The sequence below is a fragment of the Chionomys nivalis genome, chromosome 4, assembly GCF_950005125.1.
Source record: "Chionomys nivalis chromosome 4, mChiNiv1.1, whole genome shotgun sequence".
Classification (NCBI taxonomy): Eukaryota; Metazoa; Chordata; class Mammalia; order Rodentia; family Cricetidae; genus Chionomys; species Chionomys nivalis.
In genome coordinates this window covers 115239289-115260423 of record NC_080089.1, presented here as the reverse complement: position 1 = coordinate 115260423, position 21135 = coordinate 115239289, and the positions used below count along the sequence as shown (strand labels likewise).

The window sequence follows — 21135 nt, the reverse complement described above, 5'->3', positions numbered from 1 at the left end:
CAGGTCAAAGGAATGCCACAAAAATCATACCGTGCAAGAGATGTCAGGCAAGACATTTATTGGGGAAGGAGTGGGCACAAAATGGCTGCCTCTGAGTGGGGCTGGAGAGCAGAGGCAAACCAGGTCCTGATGGTGGGCTTTCCAGGGGATATGAGCATGCTTATGGGGAAAATACAGTGGCTGCAGTGGAAACGCATGACATTGGTCATTAGTTGTAACTGAGTCACTGGTTCTGGAATGTGGCAGGATTTCTTTTTTTTTTTTTTTTTGGTTTTTCGAGACAGGGTTTCTCTGTGGCTTTGGAGCCTGTCCTGGAACTAGCTCTTGTAGACCAGGCTGGTCTCAAACTCACAGAGATCCGCCTACCTCTGCTTCCCAAGTGCTGGGATTGAAGGCGTGCGCCACCACCGCCCGGCTAGGATTTCTAATGCTGTGAAGAGACACCATGATCATGGCAGCTCTAATAAAGGGAGACAGTTAATTGGTGCTAACTTACAGTTTCAGAGGTTTAGTCAGTTATTGCCAGGTGGAACCCATGGGGGCATGCAGGCAGACATGGTGATGGAGAAGAAATAGAGTTCTGCATCTTGATCCATGGGCAGCAGAAGTGAAGTTGATTCTCTGTGTAGTTTTATCATCTGAGACCTCAAAGCCTATCCCACAGTGACACTTCCCTCCAATAAGACCACACCTCCGAATAATCCACTCCCCATGGGTCAAGCATTCACATGCATGAGTCTATGGGGCCATTCCTGTTCAAACCACCGCAGTTGACTAGAGTTGACTTCAGAGATTCTGATTCGGACGGACATGTTGCTGATTTTATCTTTTTTCTCAATATGCCCCAGTAGTTTTCCCTGCAAAGAGGTTAGCTTAACAGAAGTTTTGGATGTCTTTAAGATGCCTAATGTAGGATATTTCTAGCTTTGGTTGTGATTCATTGCTTCTATTAATCCCTTTTCAAGTTTCCCATAGACTTGTGTTCTTTGCTATGGAAAAAGCCAAGTATGTCTTTTGATTTCCTTTAAGTTTTAGTAGGAACTTGTAACTTTGGATAACAGTGGCATATGAGGAATGGCAGTATTCTGTGAAAACAATTCAGTGTGCCTGCCGTGCAGCCCCCAGGGCTGCGGGATTGCTTGGGATAGTTTGGGACAGAGTAAGCCCAGTGGTGGCTCACATCTTTATTACCAACATTCAGGAGGCAGAGGCAGGCAGATCTTTGAGTTCCAGGCCAGCTTAGTCTACAGAGCAAGTTCTAGGACAGCCAGGGCTACACAAAGAAACCTTGTCTTGAAAAACAAAGAAGTTTTCCTTCCTTCCTTCCTTCCTTCCTTCCTTCCTTCCTTCCTTCCTTCCTTCCTTCCTTCCTTCCTTCCTTTCTTTTTTTTAAAGATTTATTTATTTATTATGTATACAACATTCCTTCCATGTGTGCCTGCAGGCCAGAAGAGGGCACCTGATCTCATTATAGATGGCTGTGAGCCACCATGTGGTTGCTGGGAATTGAACTCAGGACCTCTGGAAGAGCAGCCAGTGCTCTTAACTGCTGAGCCATCTCTCTAGCCCCCCTCCCCCCTTGTTTTTTCAACCTGAGAACTATATTGGTATCTGGATGGATATCTGGCTGCTGATTTCTTCCTTGAAAGATCCCTTGTTGCATGAAGACAGCCTAGTGTTTCAGAGTACTCAGGGAGCCATGGCATTACTTTATTCCTTTGCTTTTAAACCTGAAGCTTGTTCTACAGAGTATGCTTATAGTTTGAAAGAGAAACAGAGATTGACTATCTGGCAAGTTAATCAAGAAAAATAGTCACTTAACATAAGACTCTGCTGGAAGATGGATTTGTGAGGTCTGAGAAAATGCTCAAAGATGACCCAGACTCAAGCAGTATGCAAGAGCGAAGAACATTTCTGCAGAAACAGCCAGCGTATGCGGGGCTGTTCACTGTACAGAATGGCAACGCCCGCCAGAGGATCGTGCAGGCTCTTCTTAAGCATAGCTGGGTAAATTTCAGGGACCGTTAGTGAGAAGTTTCTGCACCCCATAAGCCTCTCTGTCAGTGCAGCAATCCAAATCAAACCGAATTAGAAAAAGCCCAGTTCAATGGGTAAAACACTCCCAGATTATTCCCCCTCACTCCCCCGAGAAGGGAAGAGAGGCTAAAAAACAAACTCTTTTCTGGGAGGCAGTTTAAATACTCTGTGGGAGTGATCTTGAGCATCTCCGGGAGAGGAGCCATGTTTGGTGGACTGAGACAGGGTTTGGGGAGAGAGAGGTGGGGAAGGGGAATTGAGGTCGAGTTTCCACCAGAACATCCCAGACTCTTTGGGTGTATGGATGCTAGGGACTGAAGTGGAGCTTCCCCCAGAACAGTTAGGTCATCTCAAACATAATTGGTTAAGCAAGCCTCAATTATATTAGTATAATTTTAATTGGCTTTTATTTTTGAACATACTTGGGTAAGTTTCAAGAGGGTTGCAGTAACTGTCCTTGAGACATTCTGGGGCCGGCTCAGGCCTTGTTTGTGTATCTTTCCCTCCTTCCTGAATGTAATTTGTTGAAAATGGTCCTCTGTTGGGAGAAATACCTGTTTGCTCCTTTCAGAGAACTGAAACTATTTAGTTGTAAAAGTGCCTTACGAAATACAAAAGCAGTATTATTTAAATGGGTAATACCTATGTATGACTTTTGCATTCAAACAGCTTAAAATGGTAGAGAGAAATAAAACTATAATCTTTTCAATTACAGCAGACTGTTGACACTGTGTATTTCCCTTTGATATGGTAAGATGAGAGTGGCTTTTCTATGATGTGAGAAATGCCATTCCATTAGAAGTGTATCATAGAGAACACTTGGCTGTTACCCTTCAAACTGCCAAGGTCACTAAAAGCAAGGATAGTCAGAAACTGTCACTGTCAAGAGCCTAAGGAGACCTGGCAGCTAAACATAATTTGCTCTTCTGGGTGGCATAGCACGAATTCTAATTGGTCTTAATGATAAAAACCCAGAGTCAGATATCGGAGTAAATGCTGAAAGATCAGAGTGACGAAGGAGCAAGTCACAGTCACCTCAGACCTTGCCAACCTCTCAGCCAAAAAGGAGCCAGGCTCCTCTCTCTGCTCAGCCATATAATTTCCTGTTTCCTCTTCCCAGGTGCTGGGACTAAAGGTGTGTGCCACCACTGCCTGTTCTCTATGGCTAACTAGTGGCTTAGTTTGCACTCTGATCTCCAAACAAGCTTTATTCGTTAGAGCAGAAACAAAATATCAGCACAGAGTGGGATCTTGGGGTAGAAAGGAACGTCGGATAAAACCTAAGGGACTCTGAATAGATGGTGTGCACATGAAGGGTACAGTAAAGAAATCTTCATGTCCACTCCATGGCTGGGGGCTGGTTACTGTTGGTAACAGAGAACAACAGAGAGACAGAGAGCGGCCAGGAGTCTCCTCAAGGGAAGGAGAATAGCAAGAGTGACACTTGTGAGAGCAGGGGTCTGGACTGGCTTAGTGCAGAAGGAATCAGGGAGGCGAGAAGGGCCAGAGTCTAGCGTGGGGGCTTTGAGATGTGTGTAAACTTTGTGCGAAAAGGGACTGAGGGAGTCTGCAGGCCAGCATGGGCTTTGATGTGCAACTACAGGTGTATGTCAGCGGAAAGCCTTATATAGCCCTTCTGCCAGAGGTAAGCAAAATGACTCATTTTGGTGGATCTGAACCCATTTCACAAGTTCCTCAGGAATGCTGGCTTTTGTCTAGCCACCAGAAATTCTTCAGTAGTCCAGCTTTAGTTTATTTCTGATCATACACACCGCCTGAGACCTAGCACTGTGAGCTTTAGCTGATGTTGTCTTAATCTGGGTTCATTAATTTTAACAAAAATATCACACTGATATAAAATGTTAATAATGAATGTGTGGAAACTCCTGTATTTTCTTTTCAATTTTTATGTAAAGCATTTAAAATCCCAATGCTCTGGGATTAGTTAGTGTAGTCTGGTTCAAAGAATATAACTTGTTGCCATTTTCTTATGATTCCTTTGAGAAGTATTTTATGCCAATATACATGCGTGTGTGTGTGTGTGTGTGTGTGTATAGCTATATAATATCGCCTATTCTGTTTTTCTCTCCCTTGGTTTTTCCAAGACAGGCTTTCTCTGTGTAGCCCTGACTGTCCTAGAATTCACTTTGTAGACCAGGGTGGTCTGGATTAAAGGCATGTGCCACCAACGCCTAGTACCTATTCTGTTTTTTAAGCAAAAGAGTTACATTATATGAAGCCTTTTTTCTTCCCTCTTCAAAATCTATTTAAAGCACATCTCTAATTCCACATACTTGTGTTGCTGAGGCAGCAGGATGATGAAGTAAAGACCAGCCTGGGTTATGTAGCAAAACTCTTCAAACCCAAACAAAAACAAGAGCAAAACTCTTCAAACCCAAACAAAAACAAGAAGGGCTGGAGAATCAGCTTAGTGGTCAAGAGCACTGGCTATACTTGTAGAGGACACAGGTTCAGCTTCCAACACCTGTATGGAGAGTTACAACCATCTTTGACTTTAGTTCTATGAGTTCTATCGCTCTCTTTCAGCCTTCCTGTGTACTGGGCAAACATTTGGTTCACATGCATACATTTAGACAAAACCCCATACACATTGCTTATGTCAGGGATAAAAGATGGAAGGCATCTTGACTGAATGTACTTGCTAGCCTGTTTTGGGTTTTGGTGCACTGCTTTTTACAAAAAGAATTGCCTTGCTGAGTTGCTTTCTCTGTCTGTTCCTTTGTGCAACATCAATATTTTGCTTTGATTTTTCTTTGAGATGGGGTCTAACTGGTCTGGAATGCTCTATGTAGACCAGACTAGTCTCAAATCCTTGTGCCTCTGGATCTGAAGTGCTGGAATTTAAGCTATGTCCATATACACTTGGCGTTGCTTAGTTTTTTAGATAATGAGCACGTGTTCCTGATTTACTAGTTAGTGTTAGGTAACAGTGAGAGTAGACCCAGTTCTGAGTAGTTGTGCTGTGTTGTGTAAGTGCACAATAGTGTCTGTTTCCAGCCATATACTCATTATGTGATCAGGCAGAAAGTGAGAATGGAGGCTGAGGAAGAGAAGGAGCTCTTATTCTTTAGCATGCAGTCTGTATAGTCAGAAGTTACATTTCAGCAGTAAGAATTGGGTGAGCGTAGATGAGGGTCCCAGTCAAGAATATCTAATGAGCTAGGGTTTTCTAGATACCATAAAAAGTTATGTTCCTTTTTAATGTTTAATGTTTTAATGTTTTCTTTTTAATGTTTGTGTTAAAGTATAAATGGCTAAAACTTTAAAAAATCACTTTTGGCTTTAATAATCTTTAATATAAAACAAAATATTTGAATATTGTTAATGTCTTGTAAATAAAATAAGCAGTTGCTTAAATTGTGCTATTTAAAAAGCAAATTCTGATGGTGTCTTTTTCCTTGAAGAGATGTGAAAGCTGGAAACATTCTTCTAGGAGAGGACGGCTCGGTGCAGATCGCAGGTAAACCTCACCAGACTCACTGTCCTTTTGTGCAGTGTGTGCCAAGCATGCATGCATGTGTGTGTTTTCCCATTGGTTACTACTTTGCCTCAGAGACCTTTGTCCCTGCATCCTGAGTACTTCTATAAGTGTTTACCATGCCTGCCTAGCATTTGTGTGGGTGCTGGGGGTCCAGACTCAGGTCTTCATGCTTGTGTACAGAGGATTTTACCCATTGGACCACCTTCCAGATCCACAGAATTTCTTTTTAATTTCAAATAATAGCCAGCAGAACCACCTTGGTTGTCTTCTATGTTTTCTTGTTTGATTCTGTTCCAAGGACATCTTTCTTTATCCTCTCAAGGTGGCGACCACTATTCAGATGTTTTCCTTTTGGTTTTCCCACTCCTCACCTTCATTAGGATCTTCGGACAGGGATAGATTCTCACAGCATTCTGTGCTTTCATTGAAAAGAGAAGCAGTTAGATGGTCTGCGTTCAGGAACAACTCCTCTGTTGAGAGGTGATAGAAAGCTGCCTTTATCTAGGGTTGTGGTGGTTGGTTTGAATTGTCAACTTGACTCAACCTAGAGCTTTGGAAGAGGTTTCAGTGAGTAATTGTGTATATTAGATTGGTCTATGAATATGTGTGAAGGATTGTCTTAACTAGATTAATTGAAGTAGTGTGACTCATTTTGAGTGTGGGTGGATGGGCCCATGTGCTAGCTGCTGGGCTGAATGGAGGGGGAGCCTGCTGAGCATCGGCATGCCTCTGTGAATGATGTCTTCCTGGTCTTGACTGATGTAGTATGATAGCTGCTTCATTGCCTGCCACCTCGACTTCTCTGAAGTATCAGTGAACTGTAACCTAGAATTGTAAGCCGATTAACCCTTTCCTCTTGAGTGACTTTTCTTTCTTTCAAATCACAGCAATAGGAAGGGTGACACAAGGATGACATTTAGTCACTGCCGTTTAGGAAGCAGCGTGTGTGAAGCGGGAGCATAGTTTAGGCAGTTTTAGAGCAGGTGGGTAAAGTTGGAGTTGATGTCCTCCCAGACTTGGCTGTCCTGATCAAGTAGTTTTCTTTTGTTTGGTCTCACACTGCTATGATAGTCAAATGAATTAAGACATTATCTTCAATTTTTAAAAGATAATCTAGGCGAGTAACTTTATATCCTAAATAAGGGACAGTTTTAACCAAGCCAAGTAAAACTCCAACATACAATTGATTCTTTTATTGATTAACATTAGTAAACTTTCTTTTTGTCAAAAGAGTAACAAGCACCTTTTCACTAAAGACAATACATAGAGTAGGATAATCACAGCATGAATAATCTTAGAATGTATACTGAAGTGGTAAGGGAAAGCTACATGAAGTGGCATGTGTCTGGAACCTGAGAGACTTTCAGGGCTCACTACCTAGTTCATCTATTCTAAACCATGAGCTTCAGGCTCAGCAAGAGATTGTCTCAAAAATTAAGATGGACACACACACACACAAAATTAAGATAGCAGTTGAGGACTATACCTAACATTTGCCTTCTGTCTCTATACAAACGTGTGTGCGCACACACAAACACACAAAATACGTGAATATGGAGGAATGCATAGCAAAGTCATAATGAGTGTCCAAACACAAATTGGTTATTAAGTTCCAAGTGATTGACTTGACCAAAACATCTGACAAAACCAGTTGTTGGGTGTGAAGCAGGAACAGAAACCCTTACACTGTGGTGGGAGGAGTGTGAACCGGGATGGTGATTTTAGTACAGTAGAGGATGTGTAGGCAGACCTTAAGCAATATCTTCTGTTGTGTAGACTAAAGAAACTGGCCCTTTTATGGGTGACGGTGATCTTAGTCATTACAAGTTTTAGGTGTTCCTGATGCCCTTCACTAGCAGATGGTATAAATAAATTGTGGTTCATTTATACACCAGCATGATGAAAGTTGATTCAGCCATGGCCACCTACAGAATCATGCAGAAGCATGAAATTATAAAATGGGTGATAGACTGCACACGAGTGCCTTTGCCTGCTTGTTGTCCAGTGAGAAGAGTTGTGCTGCCTTCTCCCCTTTCCCATACCATCCCGTCTCCAAACTTTACCAACGATGTATCCCTAGATAACTTAAAACAGCTTTGTTTTAGTTTTTTATTGTTTTGTGAAATAGAAAATTTACCATTACTAACCATTCTTAAGTGTACAGTTCTGTGGCTGTAAGAAATGTTTTGTACCTAAAAATAATAGCCCAGGGGCTGGAGAGATGGCTCAGTGGTTAAGAGCATTGCCTGCTCTTCCAAAGGTCCTGAGTTCAATTCCCAGCAACCACATGGTGGCTCATAACCATCTGTAAAGAGGTCTGGCGCCCTCTTCTGGCCTTCAGGCATACAGACAGAATATTGTATACACAGTAAATAAATAAATATTTAAAAAAAATAATAGCCCACAGATTCGTATATATCACATTTTGCTTTTGCATTGTTTCGTCAGTGAACATTCAAATTGTGTCTTATTGCTTATTTTGAATAATGTTGCTATAAACTGTAGATAAATATCTCAACTCCTGTTTACACCCCCCCCCTTCTTGTTTCATGTAGCTCAGGCTAGCTTGAATTCCTGATTCCCCCCATCTTCTGTGCTGCGCTGTAGCCACGTGTTACCGTGTCTGGCCTATTTCTTTTGGGTATATGTCCATAAGAAGAATTGGTGGTGTTAAGTATTTTCATACTGACAAACCTCTCTGCCGATGCAGTAATCCCAATCAGGCCAAATCAGACCAAATTAAAAGATGCCCAGGTTTAATGAATGCCAGTGCTCCCAGGCAGCCCCCAGGAAAACACGGAGAGGAAAAAAGGGGAGGCCACGTATTCATTCTTGGGGTGGGGAGGGCAGTGTAAATAGCCTGTGGAGTGGTCTTGACCTTCCACCAAACATTTTAGACTCCTTGTATATATGGATGCCAGGGGGCTGGGGTGAAGCCCCCAGCTAAACGTGGAGCATACAGTGATTTTACATTAGCTTTTCAGAAAAACCAATTGTCCTGTTTTACATAATAATTGTCCCCTTTTTTTTATTCCTGTCTGCATTTCATACAGATTTCAGTTTCTTGATAGCCATAACAATACTAATATTCTATTTTTATTTTTGTTGACAGGTATTTTTACTATGTAGCTAGCCCTGGCTAGCCTGGAACTCACTATGTAGACCAGGTTGGCCTAGAATTCTTCTACCACAGAGATCAGCTTTCCCTGATGAGATTAAAACCATGCCTAGGTTTTTCTTTTTTATCTTTTTAATTTTTCTATTAACCATCTAATGTCTGTCTCCTGGTTTTGATTATACTTGCCTATCATTAGCTATGTTGATTGTCTTTTCATGTTCATATTGTCCATTTGCTTTTCTTAGGTGAAGTCCTTTGCCTGTTTTTTAATACGATTTTTGTAAATCTCACTGTAGCCTGTATTGGCTTCTGACTCCTTAGTTCTGGGATGTAGGTATTCTGTGTATATTCTGGATATTAATACTTTGGCAGTTTTGGTTTTAAATATTTTCTTTGAATCTGTGGGTTTTATTTGAATTTGGTGGTTTCCTGGGTTTCAGTCCAGGGCTGACTAGACCTATTGATTGAATTCCTAACCCTAACCCTGAGGCAAGGCAGAATAGCAGCATGGTGAGAGGATGTGAGAGGAGGAAGCTATTTTTGACTATCAGGAAGCCAGAGCAGCAAGAAGGGTCCTGCCACAGCCATCTCTCTGGAGCAGGGCCCCCTGTGCTCCCAGTAGGCCCAACCCTACACCCCCTCCCCAAGTGCTGTCGGGTTCTGACTCTTCAAGGATCATCCACACCATCTCCACAAGTGATGTCATATTCTGACTCTGCAGGAATCAACCCATTGATTATACAGAATTCTCAGGAGTTACCACTTATCAAAGCCCATCAGTTGACAACTAGCCTAAATTCCGGAGCCTGTGGGAACTACTTCCTCTTTAAACTATAACAAATGCTTTTTGTTCTGTTCCAGATTTTGGTGTGAGTGCTTTTTTAGCTACTGGCGGTGATATTACCAGAAATAAAGTGAGGAAAACATTTGTTGGCACCCCTTGCTGGATGGCACCTGAAGTTATGGAGCAGGTACTATGAGTTCCGTCTTTTTGAAATGGTTCAGGATTTTATTAGGAAGCCTCAATAGTGTTTATATTTATTCAATATACAAGGTTGGCTACATGAAATGTGTGTTTCTGTTGATTGGTTAAGGACTAGCTCTAAGGAAAGATAGTAGTATCTCAGTACAAAGCAAAAAATAAAGATTTTTACATAGGACACAAGAAACTCAAGACAATACCAAAGATAATTCAAGTAATAAAGGAATAAAATAATTTTTAAAAATGTATCTTAGTACAGACCAAATGAGCTAGTTGTTTAGCTTATAGTTTCCTTGCTAGGGCTCTTCTCCAATTCCCATTTGTACATCAGACAGCCCACCGCAGTCTCTTGTCATCTGTCTCAGCATATTACAGCAGACTCTCTAAACCCAGTGCTCATTTCTCAGTATGCCTCTTTTCTTTCTGCTGTAACTATTTACTTTTCCATTTTTCTTCTGCTTGTCAGGCTGTTCCTCTGGCCTCTAGGCCATCTATTCCTTTGTTTGTGTAAGTCAGAGTTTCTCTGTGTAGCCCTGGCTGGCCTGGAACTTGATTTGTGGATCAGGCTGACCTCAAACTCAGAGATCTTCTTGCTCTAAAGGCGTTCACCGCCAGGCCTGGCTCTCTGTCCTCCTGAGTCTCCCAGTAGGATCTAGAGTATACATGTTATCCAAGTGCAGGCCGAAACTGGAGGATCATGAGGTTGTGGCTAGCCTGGGCTTTATTCCTGGACACGTCTGAAAGAAAATATGGCATTGTTTGCTAGGGTCATTTTCTGGGTTCTTCTCTTCTTGAGTGTGTGTATTTATTCACTTGATGTTCTTACCAGTACTAGCACCTATAAAAGATTCCTAAATTATATGCAAACCAGGCTTCTTAAAACTACAGGTAACTTTAACACTGTATGGAAGCTTTTCATGAATGTCATAGATGTATTACTACCCAGCCTGTAGAAGGGCACTGCAGGCACACAGGGTTGTAAGAGACTGTACGCAGGAACAGAATGAACAAACACAGGCTGTGGAGAAAGACTGGGGACAGGAGTAGGCTATGGCAGGGGCTAAACCTACTTCTCAGTTAGGCAGGGGCTTCCCTTGATCTGTTTGGTAGAGAAGCATGTTGAAATAGGGAATATTGTCCATGGAGAGAGCTTGCCTTTCTTTGCATCATTAGACCGCACACATATTGACCACTGAATTTAAGTTTTGATGGTGGCAATATAAATGAGAAATTTGGCAGCCTGTTCATACTAACGATATAAAAAAAATACACAATCTCCTTACAAATTTTTTTTCTCATTGCAGTAATAATGATAAAAATACCTGGGCATTGTAGCACATTACTCCAGTCCCATCACTCTGGAGATTGATGGCCTGCCTAATGAGATCTTGTCTTAAAACAAAACAAAAGAAAAACCCCAGAAGGAGAGAGATAGGAAAGAAAGGGAATGAAAGGCAAGGAGGGGAAAAGAAGATAAAATAATGTTATAGAACACTTGGAAAATAAAAGACAGGATTATGTAAAATCTTGGTTCCAGTTTTTTCTTTTTTGTTTAGTTTTTGTTTTATAAATCAAGTATGCATTCTGATTATATCATACTTAATGTTAGTTTCATATTTTTGTGTTTTATCATGAATATTTTCCATATCTGCTCATAATTAACTATAACACCCTTTTAAGTATTACTGTAGTTAATGTTTTCTGGTTTCAAGTCTATGGGCATGCTGTGGTAGTGCACCTCTATAATCCTGGGACTTAGGCTGGGGCAGGAGAGTCAGAAATCAAGGCTAACCTGGGCTGCACGGGGAGACTTCTCAACCCCCCCCCCCCCAAAAAAAAAAGTGCCAAAACGTATAAACTACTTTAATTTTTCATGGCATACTAGAAACTTTGGAAAAGTGTTTCAGTCTGGTTAAAGTAATAGTGCACATTTCTCTCCCTCTCTCTCTGCTCCCCCCTTCAGGTTCGAGGCTATGATTTTAAAGCTGATATCTGGAGTTTTGGAATCACAGCGATTGAACTTGCCACAGGTGCAGCTCCTTATCATAAATATCCACCAATGAAGGTGAGGCTCAACTTTCAATTACTTTTCTGAAGACTATAGTTACTTTCATAGTTACTTTTCCTCTCATGACTTAGCCAAGCCATTTTTCATATAAGACTCCTTAGGGTAGGATAACTATTAAAATATTTAGCATATGTTTCTTGCTTGGTGTTGTTCATGCTGGTTGTAATTCTAATTTTTATATATGTTTTTGCCTCTTCTTTTCCCTGGACAATACTTGATATTTTTTTCTTATTGTGCATAGTTTTGTATTAGGCTTAGATCTCTTTTATTTAGACAAAATGGGGAGGTGCTGTGGGAACTCCTTCAGCCAATAGCCTTTAAGATACTGCCCCACTTTGGACATGGTCTCATGTATTATAAATGCAGACATAAAGCGTGGGGGTGGGGCTCTTGGCTGCTGGATTCTGTTCCAGTTCCCGGTGCACACAGAGAACTGCGGATCGCTACTATTTCTGTGTATTTACCTCTAGATAAATAAACCTTTGCTATACTCCATTCTGGGCTAGTGTGGACTCTTTTGTACACCAACATTTTTCAGAGCCTTTTTTTTCCCCTGTTAAATGTGCTTTGGTATTTTGCCTGCATGTGTGTCTGTGTGAAGGCATTGGGTTCCCTAGAACTGAAGTTACAGACAGTTAGAGGCACCATGTCGGTTCTGGGAATTGAACCCTGGCCCTCTGAAAGAGCAGTCAGTGCTCCTAACTGCCAAGCTGTCTCTCCAAACCCTTTTTCTGAGCCTTTTATGTTTGCCAGTCATACCCATAGTTATTTATTTTCATATGTGTGTTGTAGCAAAATATAATCTTTCCAATAAAATACCAACATAGCCATTTTTACTCTGTGTTGTGTAGGGATCAGATCCAGCATAAACCTTTTTGGATGTGCAGTTAAGTTACAGACATGTTCATGATGTGTTGCCTTCTAACTGCCAAGCTGTCTCTCCAAACTCCTTTTTCTTTGAGTTCAGAGCCTTTGAACTCTTTTTATTTTGTTCTTCATAAAATATATACTGAGCTGGTGAATTACAATCGTCTTGCTGTACTGTGAACACAAGAACTGCATTTTTGTGTCTGTTGATTTCTCTGCTCATCTGCCTTTCATAGTCTGTGGTACAGAATAACTAAGACTGTCAGTGACTGCAGGGGAGGCAGGAAGAATGTGAACTAATTGTCTATAGCTTTGTTACTGAAGCACAGTTGGTGATTTCTGTAATAGAAATTTCTGGAAGAAAAGGGGTCACACTATGTAGTCAAGGAAGAACAGGCCAAGTAATGGATGTGCTAACAAGTCCACACATGTATTTGCTGTTAGGTTTTTATTTTTACAGTAAGTTGGCAGTAGAAGAATCAGGGCTGGAGACATGAAGAAATAAAGGATTTTAACTAAAGGATATAATGGCAATGCTGATAGTGGGTACTTGTGGGCAGGTTGGCTGGGAATCCATCATCTATAGCTCTTAACTAATGTCCAATACACTTGAAAACCTTGTGTTCTAAACAGCCAGTCTATTTCTTGTTCTACTTGGTGTTGAGCTCAGGGTCTCACACCTGCTCAGCAAGTACATATAATACATATATAATTAATATAATTCCTCGAGCTATGTCCCTAACCCTTAAAATCCCTCCTAGATGTTAATTTCCTTGTGTGTGTCTGTACCTGTGTATGCACTTTGAGAGACAAGAGGTTATTGTCAGGTTTGCTCCTCAGCCACTCTTCACCTTGTATTCTGTTTCTCCCTGGACCTGAATCTTGGCAGTATGGCTGGACTGGTTGGCCAGCAAGCCCCAGGGGACCTCCCCTCCCCTAACTGGGACTGTAGGCGTGAGCAGCACCCAGCTTTTTTATGTGAGCACTGCAGGGTTGAGTTTATGTTCTTATGAACAGTAAGTGCTCTACCAGATGAGCCATCTCCAGCCCCTAGATGTCAAGTAAAATATGCTTGTCTGTTGGGAAATTTTATCCACATTGAAAATTCTTTAGATGTTTTTACTGTATTGAAAATTTTTAGGTTTTGATGCTGACACTCCAGAATGATCCTCCCTCTTTGGAAACCGGTGTTCAAGATAAAGAAATGCTGAAAAAATACGGAAAATCATTTAGAAAAATGATTTCACTGTGCCTTCAAAAGGATCCAGAAAAAAGGTAAAATATTAGATAAATGTGATATGTTTGTTTGATACATAAACACTGTGGGAAGTCCTAAATTTTACATGCATATACACGGGATTATGTGTGTATTCTTAAAATGAATGAAATACAAACTTTGGAAACATTTATTAAGGCCATTTATACAAAATTGGAAGGGCCCGAGTTGATTTCTGTGTTCTTTTAATTATATGGTATATCTAAGTTGTCTAGATATGTCTTAAAACTATGAAATTATATATTATGAATTCTGTATTAGTAAAATGCCATGTTAATGAAAAAGCTTTTCTTTTTTCAAAAAAAAAAATATAATTTATGCCTAGGCATTACTGAAGCATGCATAGGCATGTCTGTATTGGGTTGGATGGTCTTAGTTGATGAGGGCGACTGCCCAGGTCTCTTCTCTTTTCTTTTCTCAGCTTGCATTTAAAATATAACTGCCATTTTACAATTGATAACAAAAGAACTACAACATAACACATTTATATTTCATGACATTTATATTTATAGTTCAATATTTGTACTTTCCATGTTGGAAAGACTTTATCAGTAAACAAAATTTCAAATAGTTTCCTTGTCAGCTGTAGACATAGTCAGTGGTAAGCAGCAGGTTCCTAAATAAGAGTATTTAGTATGTGTGTTGCTCTTCAACAGCGTTTGTAGGCAAGATCACTGAGTGGAGCCTTCTATTTTTAGGGTCACTCAGATCGCTAATCTTAGAGGTAGAACTTGAGTCTGAGCTCATCATTTGTAATTTGGGGCCGCATCTCCACTGTGTCTTAGTTTCTGTTTTGTGTGTATACATCAGCTTCTCACATCCTCCCATGGATCCAAGTACTCTGATCAGATTATGTCAGTACTCAGCATCATCAGCCTTTCCTTGGCCCTCATTCCCTGAGCAACATTGGCATGATAGCAGCTACTGTAGTTAAGCTAGGGGTGGTATAAAATGTGGGAGGATTTTGTGGGTTCTACGCAAGTATTATTCCATTTAAATAAGAGGGATTGAGCATCAGAGTTTTGGCAAAGGGAAACAATTTTCTGGAACCAGTTCTCCTGGGATACGCGAGACTACTGTATATTCCACTATGTTTCTTAGTACTAAAAGTTGTTTAATTTCATTTTCTCTAAAGGTCGACTTTGACATCCTTGATAATGTGTCTAGTATATGTAATGGGGGTTCAGAATTTACTGTTGGAAATATTGGAAAGGGTAAGAAAAACAGGCAGCAAAGTTTCTGTTTCTCAGCAGTGGCTAAAATTGATAGGGAATACCTTTGTTTCCACCAAGTTATCTGACAAAAAGAACAAATTCCTTTGTTACAAATATGTAGAAGCAACAGATAAAAATCCATCAAACTTAAAGATTCTTAGGTGTCAGAAATAGTGAAGAATCCATAAATTACAAAGAATCCTGAACTAATCTGGTGGCCACCACCTGGGGAACACTACTCGATCTAGGATCCTACTAGGTTGGATTTCTTAATCTGGTGCTGACTTTCGGAATTGGGACTTTGATTCCACCTGATGGAGATCTTCGGCTGAGTTCCTATTTAGAGACAGGACCATCAGAAAACATTTTCCTCCTCCTTTTTTATAAATTATTTATTTCTAATTTGTGTGTGTGCATGTGCACGTGCTTGCCTCTATTTATGTATGTACACCATATACACACAAGAAGCCTCCTTCCCTTCTTTTTTTTTTAATATTTATTTATTATATATACAATATTCTGCCTGTGTGTATGCCCGCAGGCCAGAAGAGCGCACCAGACCCCATTACAGATGGTTGTGAGCCACCATGTGGTTGCTGGGAATTGAACTCAGGACCTTTGGAAGAGCAGGCAATGCTCTTAACCTCTGAGCCATCTCTCCAGCCCCCTCCTTCCCTTCTTAATGAGATGATAAGCAGAATAAAAACTGTCATTACCAAGAGGCAGCAGTGTGTCTCCTCATTGTTGGACTTTTCTTTCTGCAGGGTTAGAGTCTGAATTTGTCCTCTCACATTGAGTGCAGACTCCACTCCTCGTAGGGCTTAGCCTTGGAGCACTGTTGTCAGGCAGTCACTTGTGCTGAGGGGTCTTAGAAGTGCACTCAGAAAATCTGCAAATCCAGTCTCATGACTCCTGGGAGCAACACTCCCCTCAATGGAATTCAAACGAAGCACACATCAGGTGACACTATACCATGGCAGACACGGTAGCATTGGCTCTTCAGGAAGTTTGGATCATGCAGTGGTAGCTGAAAAGATTATAAATCTTTAAATTTATTAAAATCTTAAATCAAAATCATAGGAAAAGTCTATGACTCTTTAGAACTTCAGAATGGAAAGATTCAATTAAAAATGTAAAACAGTAGATTCCTCTTGTATGGGCTGGACTGTAATTTGCTCCTGATCGAATAAAGTGTGAAGAAAGATCCACCAAGCAATCAAGGTAACAGCAACAGCATAACGAACCTCCAGAAGTGACCCATTGAGAAAGGCACGCTGCCTGTGACGCCTTCTTCACCCAGTTCATAATTGCCGTTTATAATGAGAAAGCAGCAGAGAGCTCCAAATTGAGAAATATGCCATAGAATCTCTGACCTTATTTGTCAAAACTATTAAGCAAAGAAGAAACTGAAAAGCATGACTGATTAGAACTCATTGCTTAGACATGGAGAATAGATGTGACAGGCTATGCCACAGGTGCTTTGACACAAAAGGGCCCCCTGTCTGTCTGTCTGTCTGTCTGTCTATCTTATCAAAATCTCTGGGAAGTATAGAAAATGTATTCCAGTTTGAAAATTAGAATTAAATGTTGTTTAAGATCAAATAACATAAAACGTAACCCTTTATAAATCCATTAAACATAAGAAATGAAAGAAAACAATAAACAACTATTGATTGATTAAGTACCAGGCATTTAAATCACCAGTTCCATCTCATTTAATTTTTACATTAATTTTACCAGGACAGTACTTTTTATTTCTCTATTTTACAAATGAAGAAACAAAAACCAGAGGTTGACTAGCTTTGTGCAAAGTCATACCTGTAATAAATGGGATGTTCAGTCTGTATTTACACAAATACTTGTATGCACTTTGTGGACTTATCAAGGAGAGACTGGTGAGAATGGAGGAGAAGTAATATTTAAATAACAACTGAAATAAGCCTGTTTCAGCACAGACTTACCATCCTAGCACTTGAGTAGGACTAGGAGGAGCAGAAGTTATATAGCAGTCATCTGTTGCTGTTCAGCCAAGTTTGAGGGCAGCCTTGGTTACATGAGACTTAAGAAAAAATGGAAAGACAAGACTGCAGACTTTCTAGTTCTGAAACCTTGAATACTCATGCTAAAGAACCACCTGCTCCAAATTCCAAACCGTATGTCTTCTCCCCACTGTGTATCTATGTATGCAATTTCAGTAATTCCCTACTGAGGAACTGCAGGCCCCCTCCTCCAGTCTTGTGAGTGTGGCCAAAACATAGAGAAGTAATACCAAGGGAGAATAGCTACCAGCTCCCCAGGTAATCAGGTTCTCTTATTCAAGACTGAGCATGAAATTAAGGGGTTTTTATTTTGTTTTTTTGGTAATAATTGAGTCTTGTAGTCACATCCTTTGATTTTACTCTTCCACAAGTTGTCCTTAAGGAAAAAGGAAATGGACCTACAAGAAAGAAATGAATACTAAGATGCCGTCAGTCCGTGACAAAGGAGGCATTGAAACATTGAAATCTTTCCCAAATGAAGAGTGGCACTGTAATTTTAGTTTACATAGCATCTGTCATTTGTTCTCAGTCTGCATTAATCTGAGGCTTTGGTTTTCAAGATTAAAATTTACTTTGGAACTACCTAGGAAGGTTTAAGAACTACTCCTACCTTGGTCTCACTCCCAGATATGCTTTATTTCGTGAGAGAAAGCCTGGTGTGGGGATTTGAAAACACCTCCCCAATGTTCTGGTATCTAGCATTGGGTAAGACTGAGGTATTCAGAGGTAAATGCTTGCCGGAGTTGTACAACATCTTGTTCAAGCTTCCATCCTCAGCAGTGGGGTAAAATAAGACAGAACAAAAGCTGCTCTTAGCATTTGGATAGATACCTCTGAAAAAAGCATTGTATAGCATTACATGGTAAGTATGTGGTAATGTTAGGTGTGGTCTTTGAAGAGTAAATTCTTTATTCTTAGTGATCTTCTTTTAAAAGCTTGTAAAGTTGATAATGAATTTATTTCAAGCAAGATTATCTATAACTGAACTCAACTGATTTTGGGTTAAATTTTAAAAATATACTTAATACTTTTTCTATTTTTTTAAAAGGGAAATTGAGCAATGTCTAAAAATCTGTTGTTGCCTTAAATTGAAACCTATTGGGCTGCTATGTAGTAAGAACCAAAATGTTTGTTTTTTCTTTTTCCAGTTTAAATGCATTTTTATGCTTTGCTAAAACTTGTAGTTCTTGTCTAACTCCCCGAAAATGATTGTGCCAAGTAGGAAACATTGGACGTTCCTAAGAATTGTCTTCTAGAAACAGTATTTTACTGATGACTTTCCAAAGATTCTGCAGTTGTCATTAGCACACTTCTATTTGAGTTTTTGTTCTACTCAGTATCCTGTACCAGGGTTATCCTACTTTTTGTTTTTCAGCAGGTGAGGAAAGTGAACTCTACTAAGGAACTTTTAGTTTGCTGCTCAGGAAAAAGTTTCTCATTTTGAAGATAGAAATTCACACTGTGCTTGAAAACTAAAAGCTCTCCTTTCTCCTTTAGGCCAACAGCGGCAGAACTATTGAGGCACAAGTTTTTCCAGAAAGCAAAGGTAGGCAGTCCAGCTTTTGAGTATATATGCATTCACATGATAATCGTCTGTCCACTGTTTATAAGTTGCGTTTTTTAAGATGATTATATTTGGAGAAATAACAGATAAGTAGATTAGGTAAAATAGACAAAATAATGACTAAAGGTATCATGTATACAGTCTTTGGTTAGTAAGATAACTTGCTTTGGGAAGCTGGAGTGAAATGCTTTCCACATAAGCATGAAGAAGCATACTAGATCCCCTGTCGGAGCCCATGTAGGTCCAACACAGATTCCCTAACCTGGCTGGAACAGAGTTGCGAGGAATAAAACTGACACAGCTTACGCCATCATCCTGGAAAAAGCCAGAATCACTCTTTATTCTCCAAACATCTTATAAACCCCTGAATTGAGTGGGGGGGGGGGGGAAACACATTAGGCTATCTCCTAGGCAACCAGGTGCCTGGGCTTAGGTCAAGTCCACATCTAGCAGTCAAGTAGGCCATGAATTAGCATCTCTATAAGACATCCTCCAAATTACAAAGGAAGGGAAGCACCAAACCTCTAAACTATTAAGTCATCAGCTTCGGTCAACATCTCTTTTTAGGTACTCTACATTTTAACAAAAGAAACTAGGACCAACACATCCTGGCTTTTGTTAAGGCAGAGACAGCTTGTCTGCAGAGCTATGTGACCAGCTCAGACCGGGCTAATGGCTTCTGTGCCAAATCGAAATATGGGCCCATAATTCCCAGACCCATAATAGAAGCTAGTTGTAGAGACTTGGCTTATAATTCCTCCAGAATTGGGGAAGTGGAGACAGAGTGCAGACAGAGTGGTCTTGTCTCAAATTACCATACAAAAGCTTATATCACTTATAAATGTTTGGTTGATAGCTCAGGCTTATTACTTATTAGCTCTTACATTTAAATCAACCCATTTCTAATAATCTGCATTCTAGCTCATTTTTCTACATCTCCTGCTTGCTCAGCTACACTCTGGTATCTCCTGACTGCCCACTTTCTTCTTGTCATTCTCAGTTGGCTTTCCTGCCTAACTTTCTGCCCAGCTACTGGCCTGTAGGCGTTTTAGTAACCAGTGAGAGTAATGCATATTCATAGTATACAATTCATGCCACAACAACAGGCAGAGCTCTTTGGCTAGTAAGACTAGGCTATTTGGTAAGCCTCAAGTCTCAATGAGAGATCCTATCTTTCCTTTTTTGGTTTTCAAGACAGAATTTCTAGCATCTCCGACTATTCTGGAACTAGCTCTGTAGACCAGGTTGGCCTTGAACTCACAGAGATCAGCCTGCCTCTGCCTCCTAAGTACTGGAATTAAAGGCATACACCACCAAACAAGGTGGACGTATGTATGTACATACATCTGCATACACATGAACAGTTCTTTCCTGTTGTAAAAACAATCCATGAACAATTGAACTCTCTTTTTAAGGCTTAGTGCCTGAACTGATAAATGCCCCATATCCCAACCATAATGCCTTAGTGCGTTTGGAAATACAGGGTCAACAAAGGACATCCAGTATAAAAGCCTTCAGAGTGAAAAGATGAAAGCCCTCCTCATCTCTTCACTAAACGTTCTTTATCATATATTGTGATTGACATTTCTGTGTCAGTGTGTGGTTCAATAAAAAGTTCTGATAATTGAGTTTCTGAGACTGACTTTTATTTTCTAGAATAAAGAGTTTCTTCAAGAAAAAATATTACAGAGAGCACCTACCATTTCTGAAAGATCTAAAAAGGTGAGTGGGTTTAATTCAGTTTTCTCAGGTTTCTTAGAATAGATTTGCAGGGCTTTTTTGTTGTTTGTTTTGCATTTTTAGCATGGGTGCTATTCTGTTCATAGGGATGAGGAGTCTTCATTTTTAGCCCTTTAAAAGCATTTTATGTGCTCAGTCAGCACATACCTGTCAACTACATGGTTAGGTGTCACTTCACTGTCTCTTAGAAAACAAGGGGCTGGATGGCATTGTGAGTCATTTCTAACCCCTGTTGATGACTGTATCCAGCTTTCCTGAGTGAGGTGGGGACCTTGCATAGCACTTCAAGCTTGGGGTGTAAGTCATATTATCTCCTAGCTTTAGACATGTTATAGCAAAGCACTGTGTGTGTGTGTGTGTGTGTGTTGTTTCTAAGAACTTTGGTCATAATTTGAACATAAAGAACTTAGTAAAGTCCCAGTTTGGGCAAAAACTGATGTTTGCCATCTCACCACGAAGAAAATCCCCCATTTCCTTACTCCTCTCCCCTTAAAAAGAGACTTAGCACATGTGAAGAAATGCTGCCCCATGGATTTTGGTTGATGATGGGCAAAAGGGAGAAGAATAGGGTTATCTGTTCCATGTGGTATAGTAGAAGGCCTCTCTGGAAATGAGGGTCGTTCTGGTAGATGGGGGGTAGTAGAAGGCCTGTCTGGGAGGTTAGGACCATTCTGGTAGAAACTTACAATTTACTACTTGAGATGTCTGCCATTATTCAGAAGGTTTTG

General features: G+C 40.4%; 1 protein-coding gene across 1 annotated transcript in view; it reads left to right on the top strand.

The window, feature by feature from the left end:
• The window catches only part of Oxsr1 (oxidative stress responsive kinase 1), a 105051-nt gene that overhangs the window by 52749 nt on the left and 31167 nt on the right, over positions 1–21135 (top strand). The window contains exons 5-10 of the mRNA XM_057767492.1: positions 5463–5518; positions 9519–9628; positions 11603–11704; positions 13716–13849; positions 18601–18649; positions 20324–20389. Of these exons, the coding sequence (XP_057623475.1) occupies positions 5463–5518; positions 9519–9628; positions 11603–11704; positions 13716–13849; positions 18601–18649; positions 20324–20389 (517 nt within the window). The remainder of the gene's footprint in view (positions 1–5462; positions 5519–9518; positions 9629–11602; positions 11705–13715; positions 13850–18600; positions 18650–20323; positions 20390–21135) is intronic.